Below are 19662 nucleotides of genomic sequence, written 5' to 3'. Positions count from 1 at the left end.
AGCCAAGCTTCACGCAGCTTCTTGTCCTGCGGCTACGTGTGAATAAGGCTGACACCGGGCTCTGTTACGTATGTCCGGCACTGCGGCACCGAGCAGTAGCCTACCATGTTGCGCGCCTTCAAAGGCAGCCACTACCTATTGTGGTGCTTTCGAGCGTTGTAAAGGAGACACTCGAAGCGGGAGAATCTCTCCACTAAATGAGGACCGCAGCGTACGAGGGAATTTAAACTCTCGTTTTCAGCTGGCTTCAGCGCTCCCGAAGCAGCCAACGCGGACGCTATGTCCACGTGATCACTAATAGCACGTCACGCCAACGGTGGCGCCAGCTTTTCTAGTGGTGGAGCTCGAGGCCAATAGAGAGGCTTATTGTACTCTGCAGATTTCTCGATAACCTGATTAATGACACGGATGTGATGCATTGTAGAGTATCCCTTCCTGAAGCTGGCCTGTTCCCTTGGTTGACTAAAGTCCAGTGTTGCCCTTATTCTATTGGAGGTTATTTTGGTAAATATTTTATATAATACTGGGAGTAAGGCAATGGGCCTATAATTTTTCAATTTTTTAACGTCTCCCTTTTTGTGGATTACTATGTTTGCATTCTTCCAGTTTTCTGGGACCCTTGCAGTCAATAGACACTTCGTATAAAGAGCTGCCAATTTTCCAAGCATTATGTCTCCTCCATCTTTGATTAAATCGACTGTAATCCCATCTTCTCCTGCCACTCTTCCTCATTTCATGTCTTGCAAGACCCTTCTGGCCTCATCGCTAGTTATAGGAGGAGTTTCTGTATCCTGTTCATTAATGCTTCTAATGGAAGTATCCCGACTCCTCTAGGTATTGTGCAGGTCAGTATAGAATTCTCCCGCTTCTTTACTATACCTTCGAGATTATTCATGATATTACCCTGCTTATCTTTCAGTGCATACATCTTGCTTTGTCCTATGGCAAGTTTCTTTCTCACTGATTTCAGGCTGCGTCCATTTTTTATGGCTTCTTCAGTCTTTCTCACATTATAGTTTCGAATATCACTTATTTTCGCCTTGTTGATCAGTTTTGACAGTTCTGCGAATTCTATCTTATCTCTCGAGTTGGACACTTTCACTCTTTGTCGTTTCTTTATTAGGTCCTTTGTTAATTGAGAGCGCTTGCCTACTCGTTAGTTCCCTTGCCTCCCACTTCAATTGCTGCCTCTGAAGCCAGCCTAGTTACAGTTTTGTTCATTAGCTCTGTCATCGTCATCTCTCTGTTCTAAGGCTGCATATTTGTTTGCAAGTACCAGCCTGAATTTGTTTGCTTTTACCTTTACTGCCTCCAGGTTGACCTGTTTCTTCTTAAGCAATTTTGCTCTTTCTCTCTGCAAATTGAGGTGAATCCTAGCCCTCACAATCCTATAATCACTGCACTTTACCCTACCTATCACTTCTACATCCTGCACTATGCTGGGATCAGCAGAAAATATGAAGTCAATTTCATTTTTTGTTTCACCATTGAGGCTTTTCCAATTCCACTTTCTGTTGCTACGCTTCCTGAAAAAGGTGTTCATTATTTAAAGCTTATTCTGCCAGCATCTCACCTCTAGCATTCCTAGAATCGACGCCATTGTTGCCAATTGTTCACCAGCCTGTTTTTTCCCCACTTTTGCATTGAAGTCGCCATTACTACAGTATACTGAGTTTGCACTTTTCTCATTGCTAATTCAACATCTTCATAAAACTGATCTACTTGCTCATCATCGTGACTGAATGTGAATGGGCAACAGCAAGGTGTAGCATTGTGCTTGAACACCTTGGACCATGTTCTAACTATATGTATGTGCAACATATTGGTGCAGCACAACATGCAAGAAAACTGTTGCTGGCAGAAGGAAGAGCACCGCCAGTGGCGTTGCACCTTGATGGTACACGAGGTGAGACTGACTATAAACCATCGGTGTTAGTCAGCCACCCAGTGAAGTACTATTTGACGGCATTGGCTTGACGTTTACTGCTCAGACCAGAGCATACACACGGCAGCTCAGCAGGAACAGAAGTGCGCTTAGATTGTTGGTGTGCACAATGCTCCTGCCAGTAGCAGAACACTGTCCTTGCTTGAGCCACGCAAGCGTGAAATTTTCGCAACCTATTGCACATTTGTGGGCCTTACAACTCCCAATGAACACCAATTTCAGTTTAATTATAGTACCTACCAATGCACAGCGACTTCCATCAGACGCAGCCATTCCTGCTCAGGTGGACATGATGCAAGTACTAAATGAAATTGCGAAGTGATTCGATATTCCGATCCGTGGAAACATCTGCATGTTGTGATTCCTTCAAGAATGGGGGACCACTGTGTGGTCTCCAATAGTGACCATGTCAACAAGTCCTGATCTCGCAGCAATAGATGTTATTACAGGAGTGATGATATTGTAATTTGGAGCTTATGAAGTGTTCAAATTAGCGTGAGATTAATCTCCACGACCTCTTTCACGATATTCATTTATAGCCCGGGGACTGCATTGGTGTTGAGCAGTGAGTCAGTGGAATAGTGCCCGATGAGACATCGTGCAGCACACTTGCAAGGGTTGGGAATGCCCTGTCATTCTGTAGCAAATTTTTGAAGCAGATAAAATTTTATTATGGAACAAATTGGAGCAGTCTGCAGTATGTAAATTTAAAATTTGACAATTAGTATAACTAAGTGAAGTAACAGTCACAAAAACTTGCATTCTGCAGCATTGAAATAGTGTTGAAGAGCAGCCTAAAGACCTGTCATGCTATTTTTGCATTTAATGCTAGCGAAGTAACTGGAGCTGTTTTGCAACAGAAGTTGTGAAGCTAGGGTTAGTGAACATCAGTTTTATTCAGACACTTTTAGGTAATGTGACAGCACCAACTAGCTCAAACCAAGATTCCTGACCCCACTGACCCCACTTTGAATTTTATTGTTTTTACCACCGCCACCATCCATAACGTATGTACAAAGTAGTGATCAAAGTGTCTACCAACCGGGAAAACCGGGAATTCTCAGGGATATCGAACAGTATGGAAAAACTCGGGGAAAAATTTGAGAATCTGTGCTTTAATCAGGGAAAATTAGCTGTCATCTTATTGAAAGGGAACGAAAGTTGCCCTACTGCTGACTCAGAGTAAAAAAGAGCAATTGTAACGAATTGTCTTTGACGCCATGTCGTCGCCTGGAGGAGTTGCCAGCGTACAGTCAACGACCGATTTTCCGGATGCCCGACTTTTAGGAAATGCCCAATAATGCGGACGGCTTTGCGGCACCACCACGTACACCATAGAGCCAATGTATAAGAACGTCTGTAATTTCAGACGCAAGAATCCTTCGCTGTGCGATTTTCCATACTTCTTGCCACGACTGCAGGTCAAAGCCAACACCACCGTTCTGATTACGTCACCGCCTCGAATAAGCGCTCTCACACGCAGTTCCGCTGGCTGCTGTAGCCACCACTGCGGCAACACAAGGCTTAGCTGCTTCGACGAAGCTTTAGCTCGGGTGCTCCTATCTAAATACATGTAAAAGGAGAATTCATTTTTCTCGGCAACCACTGCAGCAAACTTCACGAAGATTGTTGCATTTAAAAGAAAAGCTTAGAATCTAGCGACTATTGGTTTCGAATTTTTTATTTAGCTGGTCAATTTTTTACTAGAAATTGAGAAAATCTCGAATTTTCAGAAAACGAAACTATCAAGTTTGCAATTCCGTAACTCAGCAATGAAAAATAATATCACAATTCTGTAAATTTCATCTCTTAGTACATCTAAAGTGGACAAAATTGATATGTTACACATGAATCTCAAAAAATTTAGTAATATGGAAACAGTTTTTGCAGAACCCTTGTAAACAACGTAAATCACGTAAGATATAAAATGACATATAGAATTTCTCTGCTTTCAATGATCTAATAAGTGCCACTTACAGAACCGAGATATCTGTTCTTAATGCAGAGTTTTTTGTTTTTTTTTAACTTTCGAATCTCCGGAAGTTTTTTTAACAAAATGCAGGTCCTAAATTGAAATTCCGCTTACAACAGTCACTAGAATGTAACTTTCTGAAATGCAACAAATTTCATTAAATTCAGTCCAGGAGTTCTCACAAAAACATTTTTGCGTTTTACATGTATTTGAATAGGCCGCGTCGGCGTTGGGCCCGAGTTAAAGCTTCCTCTTAAGGTTCTTGCCATTCGGTGCCACATTTTTCATTGAAAGAACTTGCCGCTGTCAGTAATGGCACAGACTCCGCCTCTGTAATCCTCATGATTGGCTTCGAAGCTTAAAAAGCATGGCGCGTTGCATAATGCCAGTTCCCTTATGGCAGCTTCGCCTCAGCACAAGTCATTATGCGGTGAAACATATGGGAAGTACTGCGGTGAAGCTTAACAAGCCTGGGAAAGGGCAATTGTCACGGGGCACAGTACGCATTCCATACACGCATGCACCTGCAGTCTCCTGTCACAGTACGAGCACCGATATGCCTAATAAGTGTATTGGCAGGCCTTGAGAGCTTTTTTGGACGTGCCTGTTATGATTTGAGCCCTTAAGGGCAGTAAAAGACAATCATTTATTTTTTCGAACTGCCCGATTTGATTTTCCGGACGTTTTCGTGGCTCCTAGGGAGTCTGAGAAATCGGACGTTGAGTGAGCATGCTTCAAATGGTTTGTGGGGCGAACGCGCGGCGGAACGAGGACAAGAACAGAAATGACCATCGCATTGAGGAATTGAATTGTGCGGCCGTTTTGAAGGAGCTCGAGCTCAAGAAGCATTGTTGGTTGATGCAAAGATGCAGGTGACCCTCATTCAAACCAAAATAAGCTCTTGAAAGCAGTGAAACACAAAACGGAGGCATTGTGCCTGGGCTGAGTGTGAGGACAGTTCAGGTTGACTTTCCAACTGCTGAGAAAATCTCACTTGTGACAAAGTTCGGGCCTAATACCAATGATCTTGCTATCACTTGATACAAATAGCTCATTTTCGAAAATATTCGCTTCTGTATACATCTTTTTATTCATATGTGAAAATGTTTCGACTCGATTTACTATGGGCTTTATAGTTTTTCTTTTTCGAATGTTTTATTTGCTGTGCATTTTACTATCCCCTCCCTTCAGTTTTGTTTTGAATAAAATAAACACTACTCCTTACTATTCAAACTGGATTAAATTGTTTTTTTTTTTTTTAATTCTTCCTTGAAAGTGACAGCATGGGGCGATGTGGTTGACCAGCCTGCCTTGACATAAAATAAACTTCTGTGTCAGGGAAAACTTGGAAAACTCTGGGAAATTGAAAATGTCAACTTGGTAGACACCCTGAATGATCAGCCCGCATAAGCGATAAGTGTTTGTGTGCACGGCGGGGCTGTACACAGTGTCATATAGGCATAGTACATAAGCCTTAAAACATCTCTCTTGTCAGATGTGTCAATAAGAGGCAAAGAGAAAGGAAAAAGAAAAATTATGGCAACTAAAACAGGGTGCGAACATACGTATAACAAACGCCACTCGCTAGACTCACTGGAAGCACCTAACTCCCTGAATAAACTAAAGAAAGCGACATTCCTCCTCTTTGGCTCTTCTTTTCAGAGTCCCCTCACCGTTCGCCCTCTCAGGTTGCACTTTCTATTGCAGTGAACGCGCTTCACAGCAATGCGATCTACGTGATATCGGGATTTGCAATTGCACTTATCACGGGGCTGCGCACCACTCGCACTGGCGTGAGTCAAAACAAGAAATTTAGAAACCAAAAAGGCATGGCTGGCAGTGCGCTATATTTCTGTGGGAATGGCACCAGCACAACCACACGACTTTGCTCCACCAATTCGGAGGTGTGGATAGGCCCCAGACCTCTTTGTTCGCTGGTTCCAGTGGCAAGATAAAATAATGTCGCTACGTATAGTTTTACCGAGGGGACTTAACTAGGCTGTTTGCAACTACTGCCGGCCAGAATGCGAAATTTACGTTTACACACCTTTTGAGACCAATGAATGACACAAGGCCCGGCACCGCACTCGCAACCTTTCGCTGACGTCTGCCAAAGCAAAATCTGCCAAAGATGTTCTGGCGCAGCATGGTGAAATTTTGGCCATTTCTCTGCTTGCAGCACAATTTAGTGCAGCAATTTGGTTACGTATCAAAATAGTGGAATTGGTGCAGGACTCCCACCCTTGCACATGCTTGTTCAATCTCATTAAACATTGTCAGGAATAGTGCTATGATGCTTCCTTCTTTCGAGTGAAGCAGCAGAAAGGGGGTGTGAATGAGACTGCTTAATGAAACAGCTTCATCACAGGCTCTACTGTGAACTGTGATTAATAAAGCTTAAAGGGCAGCCACTTGCTTCACCAAGGATGAACAGAAGGTATGCGTTTACTCCAGCAATGCGAGACCAAGTACACAATTTTTTAGGTGAAAGGAACGGGGTGGGGGTCTGTCTCTCACCGTTACAGTGAATTGTGTTGCACAGTGTATTCCGGCCATTTCCAAGATAAGCTATACTTTGAATCTGGCATTGCTGCAGAAGGCAGATATGTACACGTTTCCATCGTTGTTGTGGATGAAACGGGGGAATATTGCATCTGTTACGTATCTCGGCATGGACCTGCAAAAGAAGTTTGGCAATACGACTGTATTGCCTTGTTCCTTGCTGTTGCCCGAACCACCATTAATGCAACGGGCACACCAAGATAATGTTTATGTTCACCAGTCATGGCAGATGTTGCCTCCCTGGTGCTGACAGTAGGAGCAGTTTTGCCAGAATAAGGTAGCCAGTGAAAATTTATGTACATTTATTATGAACATTTTTCACTCCAACCACACAGGACAGCTCCAGATTTGAGAACCGTACCCGAAACAGACTCTTCACAAATGGCCGCCTGTTGCCACATTAGCTTTGAGCAAAGTGCCACTGTCAACTACAAGTGATCCCTCCAGTTCGCAATGCTTGCTCACTGGACACCATGGCTCTTCACAGCAGGCAGCAAACAAGCCTTTGTCATTGAATGCGTTGCGAGGCTTCACATGTCGTTAACAGAACCAATTTCTATGGGGAATCGAAACTGCGTATAGTGAAAGCTTGCCTAGTCGTCTGGGAGGCACTTTGCTTGTCAACTGCTCGAGGAATGGCGCAGCCTAGCTTGACCAGCTAGTCTGTCCAATGCACCGTTCTTTCAGTGACAGGCATAGCCCCTTCACTTTCTCCACAACAGTGGGACTCCTGCCACAGTGTCGCCATCTAAAGGCCCTCCCCATTTTCCTGCTGCTTTTCCCGGGCTTCTGTCCAGGCTTTTGCTATTGTGCGCTTCATTTCATCGTCACCTTCGTCGTACAACTGCTTCATCATATTCATCAATGATGAGCCCGGGTCGCTGCCATCTACCACATCCGGCTTTGGAACCCTGCATGAATAGAAATCAATGTCACATTTGCAGCTTTGTGTAATTGAGCAGAACTAACTGTTTCAATGGAATCCCTGAAAGTATAAATGAAGGCACTGGGCCTACAGTTTGGCACATGCCGACCGGTAACACATTGCCATTTGATTTCTATCACAAATAAAAAAGCACAACTTCAATGCATTAATATATTCAGGGTGTGCAAGCATGCCGTTTCAATGCTTACTAATGGTGCAGATGACTGTGTCCATGCTGTAAAGTTCCCTGAATTGATCCTGCGTATATTTTCAAAAAAGAAGATGCAGTACTCAATTCTACATTGCACAAGCAGTGCATGTGGACTTGGTGTCTCACAGTTTCGTGTAAAAAGTCCGACTGTTTTAGTGGGCTCTTACAACTGGTGGCACAGCCACTGACCTTCGATTTTTTTTTAAAGACCTGCTAGACTACGTGGACATCTATCGAACCAATATATAATGGCTACCGATATTCCAGGCACTGTGTCTCGCTCCATTTTACAAACATGCCTTGCATGGGCAACGTCAAAAACGTGGTAGCAATGAACAAATTTGCTGCAATCTGGGTTTTTGCCAATATTCACACTTTCACTGCCATTGCCGAGGCGATTTCTCAGCTTTCCAAGTGCCACTCAGGAGCAGTGGAGAGATCTTAATGTAACTCCAAACTGTAAATTTTGGTCTTTGGCTTGCAATAAAACAGCACTGGGTAGACCTTGTCAATGTCACCGTGTTTGATTTTTTTTTTTTTATTCACCTCCGCCCATCAAGCAGTTATTCCGAGAAACTTGTAACTATACTACGTTTGTACTACGTAAGAACCAGAATATAAGTCGAACTTTTTTTCAAAAAAACATTGCGAAAGTCGACCCTCGTCTTATATAACGGACATTGGCGGAAAAACTACGGAAGTCTTGCAACAATGGGCGGATGAAGTAAAGAGCCGCCATCGCCATCAGCAGTAGTGCAGCGTGGCGACATTGTGGCACCGCCAATTTGCGTTTACATTGTCACAAAGTTATATTAGTTAAAGGCTGCTTTTTCACATTTTGTTTCAAAATGAGCGGAAACCGACGGCAATTCATCGTCGCCTTCAAGAAAAAGGCGATTGAGTGCGCGGAAGCCCACGGCAACCTCGCGGCACAGCACGAATTTGGAGTATGCGAAAAGAGCATTCAGTACTGGCAGAGGCAGAAGCAGCAAACCAACAGAAAACGTCATTCCGTGGGCGGACCGCAGAATTGGAAGACAAGGTTGCGGAGTTCGTCCGAGAGCTGCGTGTAAGATCGCTGCCTGTGACTGCCGAATGCATACGTTTGAAAGCGGTAGAGATCGCGCACGCCTCTGGAATGGGCAGCGAGCACTCGTCATCCGACTCTAGTTCGGACGACTCGGATCAAAGGCACTGCTCTGATTCGGAGTAGTGCTTGCGCACTTCGTGCCCTTCTGTATACTGTACACCCGGCCAATTTTTAACAGTATCGCGCGACTATCGACCTGCGTGTTTGTCAGCACCTTATCATCATGGCACAGAGCAACGAAATAGCGAAAGTAAGCACACGTGTACACATGCACGTATCTCTTGTTTCGCCGCTCAGCGCCAATAATAAGGTGCTGACAAGCACACGGGTTGATGGTCGCGCGATACTGTTAAAGATTGGCCAGATGCACATGCGAGCAGCATTTAAATAAATACTGTCACTATTGTGCATGAGTCGCATTTGTTTCAAGGTAAGGATGCCTTTCGGTACTCTTGCCATTGAAAAGGATTTTTTTCATTTTTAGAATTCGTTAGTTGGGGGATCGACCTATATTCCGGTTCGACCTATAGTCCGGTTCTTACGGTACTATACAAAGCTCACTGGCAATCAGGCATGAGATCACAATGCATGGGCTAGGCTGACAAGACAGATGGGCATTTCAGTTCATGGGCAATTGGTAGCATCACAGTAGAGAGATTTAACACATCTGGTATTCCGGTATACACAATGGGGTTTGCGTAATTTAGTATTGGGTTACTGGATGCTAGGAGCGACATTTTGTGATGCTTCGTCTAATCACAATGCCTTAGAGACACGATTTTGTGTTCCATGAGTGTTCTTGTAAAAAAAAAACGCATAAGAAGGCAACTTGCTCACGATTACACGGCTGCTGAAAATTTACACCAGCAGCAAAGTGTAATACAGCTGGTTAGTGCAATAATAGCTCTATGCATGACTGGTTGAACAATGCGCCACCAACTCGGCCGCTCACATTTGCACCTCTGGCAACCAAGTAAGCCACAAATGGTCAGATGTTGACGGGCAAACTAAAACTCTCTAACAAGTACCTATTAAGATTGCCCATTTACTAAATGAAGTGATGAAACTTCGCATAAGTGCAAAGAGCTACAAACTGAATTCACACAGCATATCCTCAATTCTCAGCATCTAGCAACAAAGGTAGCATGCACTTTATGGCATCATGACGGGAAGCACAAAATGCCCCGGGGCCTCTACAGTTTCGAAATTTCAAGCAGATATTAATTCACTGAAGCACAACACTGAATAGCAATACATTCTACTCGTTCATACATATATCTTGTCTTAATTGAACGGCTGAACCAAAAAATTTTCAGACACTTCCATGTTCATAAAATCAGCCAGCAACTTTAGCATATGGATACAATGAAAGTGCTGCAACCAATCACAAGTTGCCGTACTGGCATCACCAAGCTAAATTTCAATATCAGAGTCTTCCAAATAACAGACATGCTTAAAATGGGAAGAGGACTTTTCGCCACCTTTTGAAACGCAATGCAATGCAACAAACTCCTGTTACTTACTTTGCTTCCTTCGCCTTTTTCTCGAGTTCATTGATGTCCGACCACTTGTCTGCGGATGTCTTTCGTAGGAACACCGCCACCATGTCAGTCTTTACCTGCAGAAGGAAGCAATAACTTTATGAGCGTGATATAACTTACTGTTACAACTTCACATGAGACAGTAATCAGATGCAACGTCCCAATCATGACCATGCACTGAAAGCACCACACAATACCAAACAAGGCAAGGCACACTTCCCACCATGTAAACTTGTCCAGGAAGCTACCGGGCAATGCCACAGCTGCTGCCCAGGGGGCGAGAAGAACGACATGGCGCTTTGCATGAACTAGTTTGTTATGGCACAGGCCCAACAGACACATCAGGCACGAGACAACACACAACGCCAAATGAACAGTGGCAAAAGCTAGCGTGTATCTACAGTTACCCCATCCATTTACAGTCGCCAACCGTTTATTCGGACTTCACAGGGACTGCGGAAATGTCCGAATAAACAGGTGTCCGAAAAAGCTGATTAAGAAAAAAAAAAAAAGAAATCCTTTATTTCCACACACTTATTCGGGCTCGGCAGTAGGCTTGAAGAAATCGCGAATGCGCCGTTGCACGCTGTTCCGTTTACACGCAATCAGATAAGCCTGAACCTCGCAGAGGGTCATACAGTCATTATAGGCGACTCAAAGCACTGTCACTGCTTGTACACGCTCCGCATGCGACGGCAGCGTAGTACATGGTGCGTCATCTTCCGGCCCGGAGTCATCGTCCAGCGGTGCAGCAGAAACCTGACGAATGATCTCGCCGTCGTCGAGTTCTGCGCATGTCAGTACAGCAGTGTCAGCACCTGTGAAACTGTCGAATGAGAATCGGAATGCGAATCGGAATGAGAATCCGGAATCGCAATGTAACCACTGTGCACGTCTTGGCAGAACATTTTCGGCACATCGGAAGGTGACAAATCCTAGGCCTCCCGGCAACCGCTTGCCGGCATTCCCCAGCGCAGTCTGCACGGGCAATGTCCACACCATTAGACACTTGACGGGATGTTTTCGTATGCCGCGTTGGATCACTATAACCTCGACACAGCCCACGAAGAAAACACCATCACGCCGTCACGCCGACACCAGTTGCAAACAAAAAAATATGGCCCACTCGCAGCGTCGTGCACAAAAAAAGAAACAGATCAGCTGCTGGATTGTCTTGACATGGCTTACTAAGCTGAGACTGGAACTGCTGTAGCCACGAATCAGGCAGAAACGATGATGAGCGGGGATTTGCAGTAGCGCCACTTCGTGGGGCGGCAAGGAGGCTCCATTCAAAACAAAAATGGCATTCAGCAAGTTGAACCATGCACCGGTCAGAGTCAGTGCATGGTGCCCTCGATCGAGTTGGCTCAAGGAGTGTCCAAAAAACCCGACGAGAGGTTGCAAGGTGTCCGAACTTTCAGCAGTTGTTATACATTATGGTCTATGGGGAGAATGGCGGTGCCGCGAAGCAAACCAAATAATCGAGCATGTCCGAATTTTTGGAGTCCGAAAAATCAGTCGGCGACTGTATATAGACAAAAGGAACTGATGACATAACACATCATTCACAATTTGCACACTGCCAGGTTTTCTCACCTGAGCTTTTTAGGCAAACTGTGTAGGGCACAGATCTTAAAACAGAAAATCTGAAAGTCCTTAGTGCGAAGCAAAAGGTGCAACTGACCAGCGCATACAACTATTTAAATTTAAATGACCATGTGAACTGTGTCACATTTGTTTCTTCCTCCAATTTTGTAAGCCTCTGGCTTTAGAGCATTATCACCATTATGGCAGCAACACACACCTTGTGATAGCTGGAGTCGGGAACAATGTCCTTCATGAGGCTGGTGATGAGCAGCTGATGATTCCGACCAGCCAGTGAACTGACCTCGAGTTCTAACCGCCTGTGGAGAAGAGATTGGTATGATTATTCCCGTGCAGTACAGTCACATGTACAACGTAATAGTATCATAGTATACTAAAAGTTGACAACCAGTTTGCATGAAACAAAGAAAGTTTGTCACTCACTGGATGATGGCCTGTTTTAGCTGCAGCACATTTCAAATGACAGATCTGGCTCATTTTTTTCCTCAATTTGAGCGTGTGATTGTGAAATCGCCATTACTATTACACATGCTCCTTAGGTCTCTTTCCATCTCAATCCCAAATCCTACGAGAGCGATCTTGTGCGCAACGTCGACGAGCAACGGCTTTGAGCAACGAAACAGGCCATCATGCAAACAGATCACTGATTCTTGCTGCTCAGCTCTGGAAATCTAGAGCTCATCACCCAGAAGTGCTATGAATGACTAGCCAATAGCACGAAGCCGGAAGTCGATGTACATTAGTCAAGTACTACTGATTGTCACACGGAACAAGCAAATGACTAAATTTTGATACGTGCAACGACAAAAAACCTACAGCAAGACCTTCAGAAATATTTTATGCTGCTCTTTACAGTAAAAGCACACGTCATGCCAGTATCAGCACTTATTTACTGCCCTCATACTGGCAACACGAGGAAGACGTCGCTCAGTTTCATCGCTCAAATTATCTTCGACTTGCACGCGGCAAGCGAACATGACAGCTATCTCCATCATGTCACTTGTCTCCGTCGCACACAAGATTGCTTGCGTGGGGTTTATACTTATCATCTGCTTCCGCCACACCTATGCCACTACAGAAGGACAAGCGCTAGTCCTCAACTGTTCCATGTGTCTTTGTCTAAGTTATTTGTGCTTAATTTTCCAGTCAACTATGCCACTAACCATGGCGGCCTTATAGCCTTCCTATGTACCATTCAGGCACCTCTTTCAAGTTCTCTCACAACCATCTTTCACAAGTGCAAAGGCTTCAAGCTGAGCTTCAAAGAACGCCACTCAATCACTTAGTAATTGGCGGTTAAGTTTTACATGTCAGGAAAAGGAAAGTAAGGAAATTACTGCTGACGACACTGTAAATGTCTAGCTACATCGGCTGACACCTGAACGGCGATCAGCAGTGTGGATGAAGGGTAAGGGACGGGGAGAGAGGATAGAGTAAGGGGCCAAGGGAATTATTTACACATTGTACAATGAGGTCAACCAATGCACGTTGGCCTTTTCTTTAGGTTCTTCATAAGGCAGTGTTTATTAAAAAAAAAGTTATTCTCCAGCCATACCTATGGGGCTTCAACGATGACGGAATACATGCTTCTATGTATCCAAATGCCCAATGAAACACTAGAGCGCAAGTGCCGCTGATGTAAGTCTACTCACCGTGTGCCAAATACAGATTTGATGTTTTCTGGGGGCAGTTCATGCACTCCAGGCAGCGTTATATACAGCTTGACAAACTTGTCCGACTGGTCCCAAGCTGCATTGCAATGAGTGACATGGAAGTTACTGGTGTACGAGTGCAACATGTTGAGGCTTTGCAACTTGATTGCATGGTGAACAGGATTACAATGCTTCCATGTTAGCGAAAGGCACTCACATGTCAGGGATATAAGCAACAATAATTCTGAGACATGTGCAATAGAATGAAGATGTAAGCTCACTAAAAACGGCTTACTGCCAGGCTATGTTAAATGCTATGTTATCAACATAGCCTTTATATGTTGATAACAGATCAACTAATACCAGTGTCCCATGAGCACTTTTGATGACGATCAACCCCAACTGGTATAAAATTTCTCATCTGCTATTGGCTTCCTTCCACAGCTTGTGCAAAGGAGCTAATCACAATCTATAAATTCAATCCCACCTCGCTCAATCACAATAGAAATGCAGTGTGCGACCCCAGTATTATACATGCAACGTAGGTGCAAGCATGCATACATGTCACTGACATGACATCTTCTGCACAAGATATAATACAGCATGAAGAAACAATGAGAACATTTAGACATCACATCCCAAAATATGTTGCACTGTCAAACTGAAGAACTGTGCATTTTTCTGTGCAATTTATTATAATACTCAGCTTCTGCTAGTTCAGTGAGATAAGTACATTTGCAACTCTGTTTGTGAGTGGTGTTTCCCACTGATGAACTTCTGAATTGGCCAGCTCACAACTGCCAAATGGCATCTTTTGTTTTTGGGGACTGAAGATAAAGGACTGAATCATTCCTGGTGTAATGGCACCACAGAGAGTAAATGAGAAGGGAAAGAGCTCCTCTTTGTCCCATTTAAACACCAGAGCAATGTGGGCACATAAATAAGCAACAAGCCTAATATGTAAAGAAAAGGTTTCACATCGTTTCATCTGAAATTCAACTTGTAGGTTCTGCATTTCGTCCTGTGTTTTCATTTCGGCCCATCCGGAGAGCTAAATTAGAGCAACCAATATACCTGCAAGTACCAAGTAACGAGAGAGACCATGAGAGAAATGAGCTTGGCTCATGGTTCCTAAGGGAAGAAGGTGCATGCAAGCCTACCATAGTCGGTGATCTTGGTTGTGAAAGTGGTGTTGCGTGACTGCTGTGAAGTGGCATGCCTGGCTTCTGCATGGGGAGCTGTGGCAGCTGCTAGCTGGTCCCGCTCATGGATCAGTTCCGTCTCAAGCTTGCGAACCTCAATGGACAGGATCTGCTGCACCCGACTGCGCTGGGCACTTGCCTCAAGAGCACGCAGCTCCACAAGGTCCTGCTCCAACTGCAAGCAAACATGTACACAGTCAGATTGGCATTTTTGGGACTAAGCACAACACATTAATAGCATTTCAAGCATGCCTGCTTGCATCCTGCGCAAGGAAAGAAGCTAAGAAACATGAAGATGGCGATCTTTTCGGTGCCTGTACTGTGTTTCAATAGCGTGTGGTAAAGCCATGTGATCTTTCAGCATGAAGCTGTAGACGAATGGAATAAATGTTCATGTAAACGGTCTTCTGCCGAATGTGTCGCTCTAAAGATATTCAAATAGCTGGGATGGGTGCGTCGCTGCCGGTGGCGTAGCCAAGGTATGGAACGTGCCCCCCCCCCCCCCTCCCCGGAATGTGCTTGTGACGGCTTTCCCAGCCCCATGTCCCCTTCCTCCCTCTCTCCGCTCCCCCCACCCACCGAAAAAAAAAAAATGTCTGGCTAAGCCACTGCTCGCTGCACGTGAGGCGGCTTCTGCTTTGACAATGCAGCAGTGACAAGAGGCAGACGTTCCCCGACGGGCAATACCAGACCTAAATCTCCGTGGACAATGTCCATATACAGTCACAGAGTGAATTATGTTTTCGTGAGCACGCATATATCACCCAAATTATTCTGCATGCTAGTAGGCGGAAATGTGCGATGCTGCAGAAAGTCCTATTTGCGCTACATATTAACGGCGAACGTAAAACTGCTCTGGTCGTGTAATTCTGCTCATAGATAAAACAGAACATCGCATTTACTTCTTTCGATACAATAAACGAAGTTAATTCCAGCATGACAACGAAAAGTAGAACAAATGTTGCTAGCGCGTGGAAGTTCGTACATTACTGCGGCATAACCTTTCGCACGGTCCAGCACGCTGAAGTCTAATTTATATGTCGCTAAAGTGTGTTGTGTGGCATGAAAGCAAGCGCTAGAATTAAGTTTCAGGATCTTCGTGCGCGAGCAGCACAGACGGCGACTAAACGCGCGCGCTCACGTTTTCCACGCATGCAGTCATCGCGGCTTTTGTGAACATTTACGTGTAGGTGAACACCACATGCGATCGCTGAGGCGAGGACGTAGAAGAATTGGCTGCGATCACTTACCTCCTCAAGTTTTGGCATTTTAATCGCAATATACGGCAGCGATACCAAAAGCGGCTTATCACGCCGTCGCGACTTTATTCACTCCGTAACGAGTTCTAGAACGTGCTAGAATGAACTACAGAGGTTGTCACTCCCGAGGTCTTCCTAGAGGACGCTATTGAGCAGCTAATAATACGGATATCTTGCAAGGACGGTGTAAGAAGGTGTTTTCAAGCACGTTACAGAAGATTATGCAGCGTTTTACAACGTAGCATAACCATTTTTAGTGCACGCTAGCGTAGCTAAAATTACATTAGTTATAGTGTCCACGGTATTCACATCACACATCTCTCTCCACATGAAGAGACAGGCGACTGCTTCAGAGCAGCAGAAACAAGTGGGACATTGAAAGGAAGGAAAAATAATTGTGACAACGGATGTGCGTTCCGCTATGGCTTACTAGCGCTAGTAGATCGGGTCATGCCATATCAACAAACCTGTCAGTCATACTTTCGAACACGGTGCTTAGGAACCTCCGAGATTGTGAGACTGTGAGAACGTGTGCCTTTTCAGCTGACTAACATCAGCAGCGACATCGCGGCTAAGCGAGTGCGGACATACGCGCCCAATTTAAATGGTTTTATTTTTCGCGTGGAATGAACCTTTATCACTGGTTTCCTCCGATGATTTCCTGCACCCACAGTTTTCGCGAAACATAAGCAAATGCGTTTCACGACAGTTCGAGGTAATCTTAAACCGCCGCGGCAGAGTTCCGCATCCAATCTTCTACCTCATAGTTCTGACAGGATGTTCTAATTTCCAACGACGCCTCTAGTCCACAGAGTAGCTCCACGCGCAACTTTTTATCGACCTAACAGGGTGTCGAATCCAAACTTTTTCCGGTTCGGTTGGGGTTCGGGGCCACGATTTTCGGTCAGCCTCAGGTTCAGCTCCGGAGCAAGAATTATAATGGTTCGAACCTGTTCGGAGCTTCGTTAACCCGTTCGTTCAAAGAAAGAAAATACATTCGCGTGCTTCCGTTTCCCGCTAAAACGCGCGGCACATCTGGAGAGAAGTTTGCTTTAGTTAGAACTACTGCTAACCGTTTTCTTTTACACGTGCATTGACCTATCTACCTTTTTTTTTTAAAATATGAGAAAGAGAGAGAGAGAGAGACGCCGTGCATTGTTGTATATATGCATGTCGAATTTGTAGATTGAGAGGGATTCTGGCACCCTGTGGGTCAATTAGACGCGTTTTCTAATGCGATTTTCGTGACGTGTAAGTGAGCCCTTGTAAAAAACCCCTACGCCAAGAAGCCACGCTCCATTTATTGCGAGTTTTGAGCAGGTCACATTAAAATAGAATATAATTAGTGATTTCTTGCGTGTTAGAGAAGTTCTGGCACCATAATGTGTAGTTGCGGGGTCAGCAGCTATGTAACAGAAAAAAAAAAATAAGCAAGACGCGAAATTGTTGAAAGTACTTCGCCAAAGTCGCTCGTTGTCCACATTTACCCGTAAACGAAAAAGAAATAGACTTCATCTTACGCTTAACTGATGCATTACGTGTTAATTTTTCTAAAACTGAAAGGAGGCGCCCATAGTTCTATGAGAACACGTAAATCAATTCACAAAAGTGAGCAGTCTCAACTAACAAAACTTTAACATATAAGCTAAAATATTTAGAGCAGCTAAATAAATACCCTACTGTAAGCACTCAACAAACGTATAATACTTTAACTAGGGTGCGTTGCCATCGCAAAAAATTAAATGAATATATTGTATAAAAATTTATTGAAGGTTCTTAATGCCGAGAAAGAAAAATAAAAGCAGCAAGCTTGTGCGGCTTTACAGAATGAGTTTAATTTCCAGCGAGGCCGTTTCTCAGTTGCATTAAGAGTTTCAGCTGCCCGTGTAATTCAACGACACACTTAAGTGTGTCGTTGTCCGGGCAACGCTTCCGGGCAAATCATATCCGGGCAAGTCATATCCGGGCAACGCTTTCAATTGAAAGCGTTGCCCGGATATGACTCCTTAGCAAATGCCGTACTTCATCCGCCACATTCCTTTAATTTCGCATGCGCATCAACAATACTGGTCGTCCGTTTTCACCAAGTTTGATCTCGATGACTCTCGTTCTTCCAGTGCCGCCGTAGCCACATTTTACGCCTATTCTTAAAAACACACTTATAACGTTCTGGAGCGCTTGCATAAATAATTTACTACAAGTGCCGCAATTAAACCGCACACTTCGAACTTTGCCTATGCACGTCACCCGTAACCGGACTCCTACTTCCACAAAACATAAACAAGGTGACTCGTTTAGTTCAACGAGAAAACCGCGGGCGCCTTGTTTAACACCTGATAATGTGGAGAAAACGAGGATTCAGTAATTACCTGCAGAGCTCATAATTAAGCCATATGAGTTAAATTTCGTCACAGATTACGCGTAACAAGCCCACATTTTCCACAAATGTAAACTAAGTGCGGCGTACAGTTATATCGGTGCATTGGTGAACATAGCTGATAACGGCTGCATAGCGCTTTTCAACACTTGCTCAATGAATGTTTTTATTTTTTTTTAAGGTTGTGATTTATACAGAAATATTTAACTGTGCATGTTTATGAATCTTACTATGTCCCCCTTTTTCACTAAATTTGATCTCGGCGGCAGCTATATATATAGTTCTTCCAGGACAGCAGGCTAAATTATGCGCCGATTCTTGAAACGCGCTTCTAAAGATTCAGAGGGCTTCTATACCTCAACACTTTGATGTTTATCAACACCTCACCCACATCCTCCCCCTTAGTTTCTGCAATAAATGTAATAATAAATGCAAGTTAATGCGAGCTTCGCGTTGCACCAATTTCCACATTCCCAATTGTCTTATTAACGGCTTTAGGAAATATCGGTCCAGGTGTTGATATTACCGCCAATTTTTTTTAGGGAAATTCATATCAACTACATAATTAAGAACGCCAATCCGTCATTTGGGTATCTACTCATACATTCTTTAGAAAGCATCTTCTTCACTTAAACTTCTTTATAAACACCGTATACCGCCGTTACGCCGGATAGTCAAATTTTCATCCCATGAACCGTCTAAGGCTTTCGCCTTATTAAACAAACAAAGGTAGACAGACAGAAAGACAGATAGATAGATAGATAGATAGATAGATAGATAGATAGATAGATAGATAGATAGATAGATAGATAGATAGATAGATAGATAGATAGATAGATAGATAGATAGATAGATAGATAGATAGATAGATAGATAGATAGATAGATAGATAGATAGATAGATAGATAGATAGATAGATAGATAGATAGATAGATAGATAGATAGATAGATAGATAGATAGATAGATAGATAGATAGATAGATAGATAGATAGATAGATAGATAGATAGATAGATAGATAGATAGATAGATAGATAGATAGATAGATAGATAGATAGATAGATAGATAGATAGATAGATAGATAGATAGATAGATAGATAGATAGATAGATAGATAGATAGATAGATAGATAGATAGATAGATAGATAGATAGATAGATAGATAGATAGATAGATAGATAGATAGATAGATAGATAGATAGATAGATAGATAGATAGATAGATAGATAGATAGATAGATAGATAGATAGATAGATAGATAGATAGATAGATAGATAGATAGATAGATGCCTCGTTTGGTTCACCAAGGACACCGCTGCTAA

General features: G+C 43.7%; 1 protein-coding gene across 2 annotated transcripts; it reads right to left on the bottom strand.

The window, feature by feature from the left end:
* Nucleotides 1–6764: 6764 nt before the first annotated feature.
* LOC126522450 (calcyclin-binding protein) lies at nt 6765–16076 on the bottom strand. Of its 2 annotated transcripts, XM_055066416.2 has the most exons (7): nt 15956–16076; nt 14664–14880; nt 13504–13600; nt 12051–12150; nt 10229–10323; nt 7614–7662; nt 6765–7390 (listed from the first exon to the last, which is right to left on the bottom strand). In XM_055066416.2, the coding sequence occupies exons 1-7, from the start codon at nt 15971–15973 to the stop codon at nt 7307–7309; spliced, it is 660 nt and encodes a 219-aa protein (XP_054922391.1). In that variant the 5' UTR covers nt 15974–16076; the 3' UTR covers nt 6765–7306. The 2 variants fall into 2 exon arrangements, with proteins under 2 accessions (XP_054922391.1, XP_050027150.1); XM_050171193.3 differs by lacking the exon at nt 7614–7662 and having other exon boundaries at nt 15956–16068.
* Nucleotides 16077–19662: the final 3586 nt, after the last annotated feature.

This window comes from Dermacentor andersoni, chromosome 6, assembly GCF_023375885.2.
Source record: "Dermacentor andersoni chromosome 6, qqDerAnde1_hic_scaffold, whole genome shotgun sequence".
Classification (NCBI taxonomy): domain Eukaryota; kingdom Metazoa; phylum Arthropoda; class Arachnida; order Ixodida; family Ixodidae; genus Dermacentor; species Dermacentor andersoni.
The sequence above is the reverse complement of the archived record's forward strand: the minus strand, read 5'-3'. Positions and strand labels throughout refer to the sequence as shown.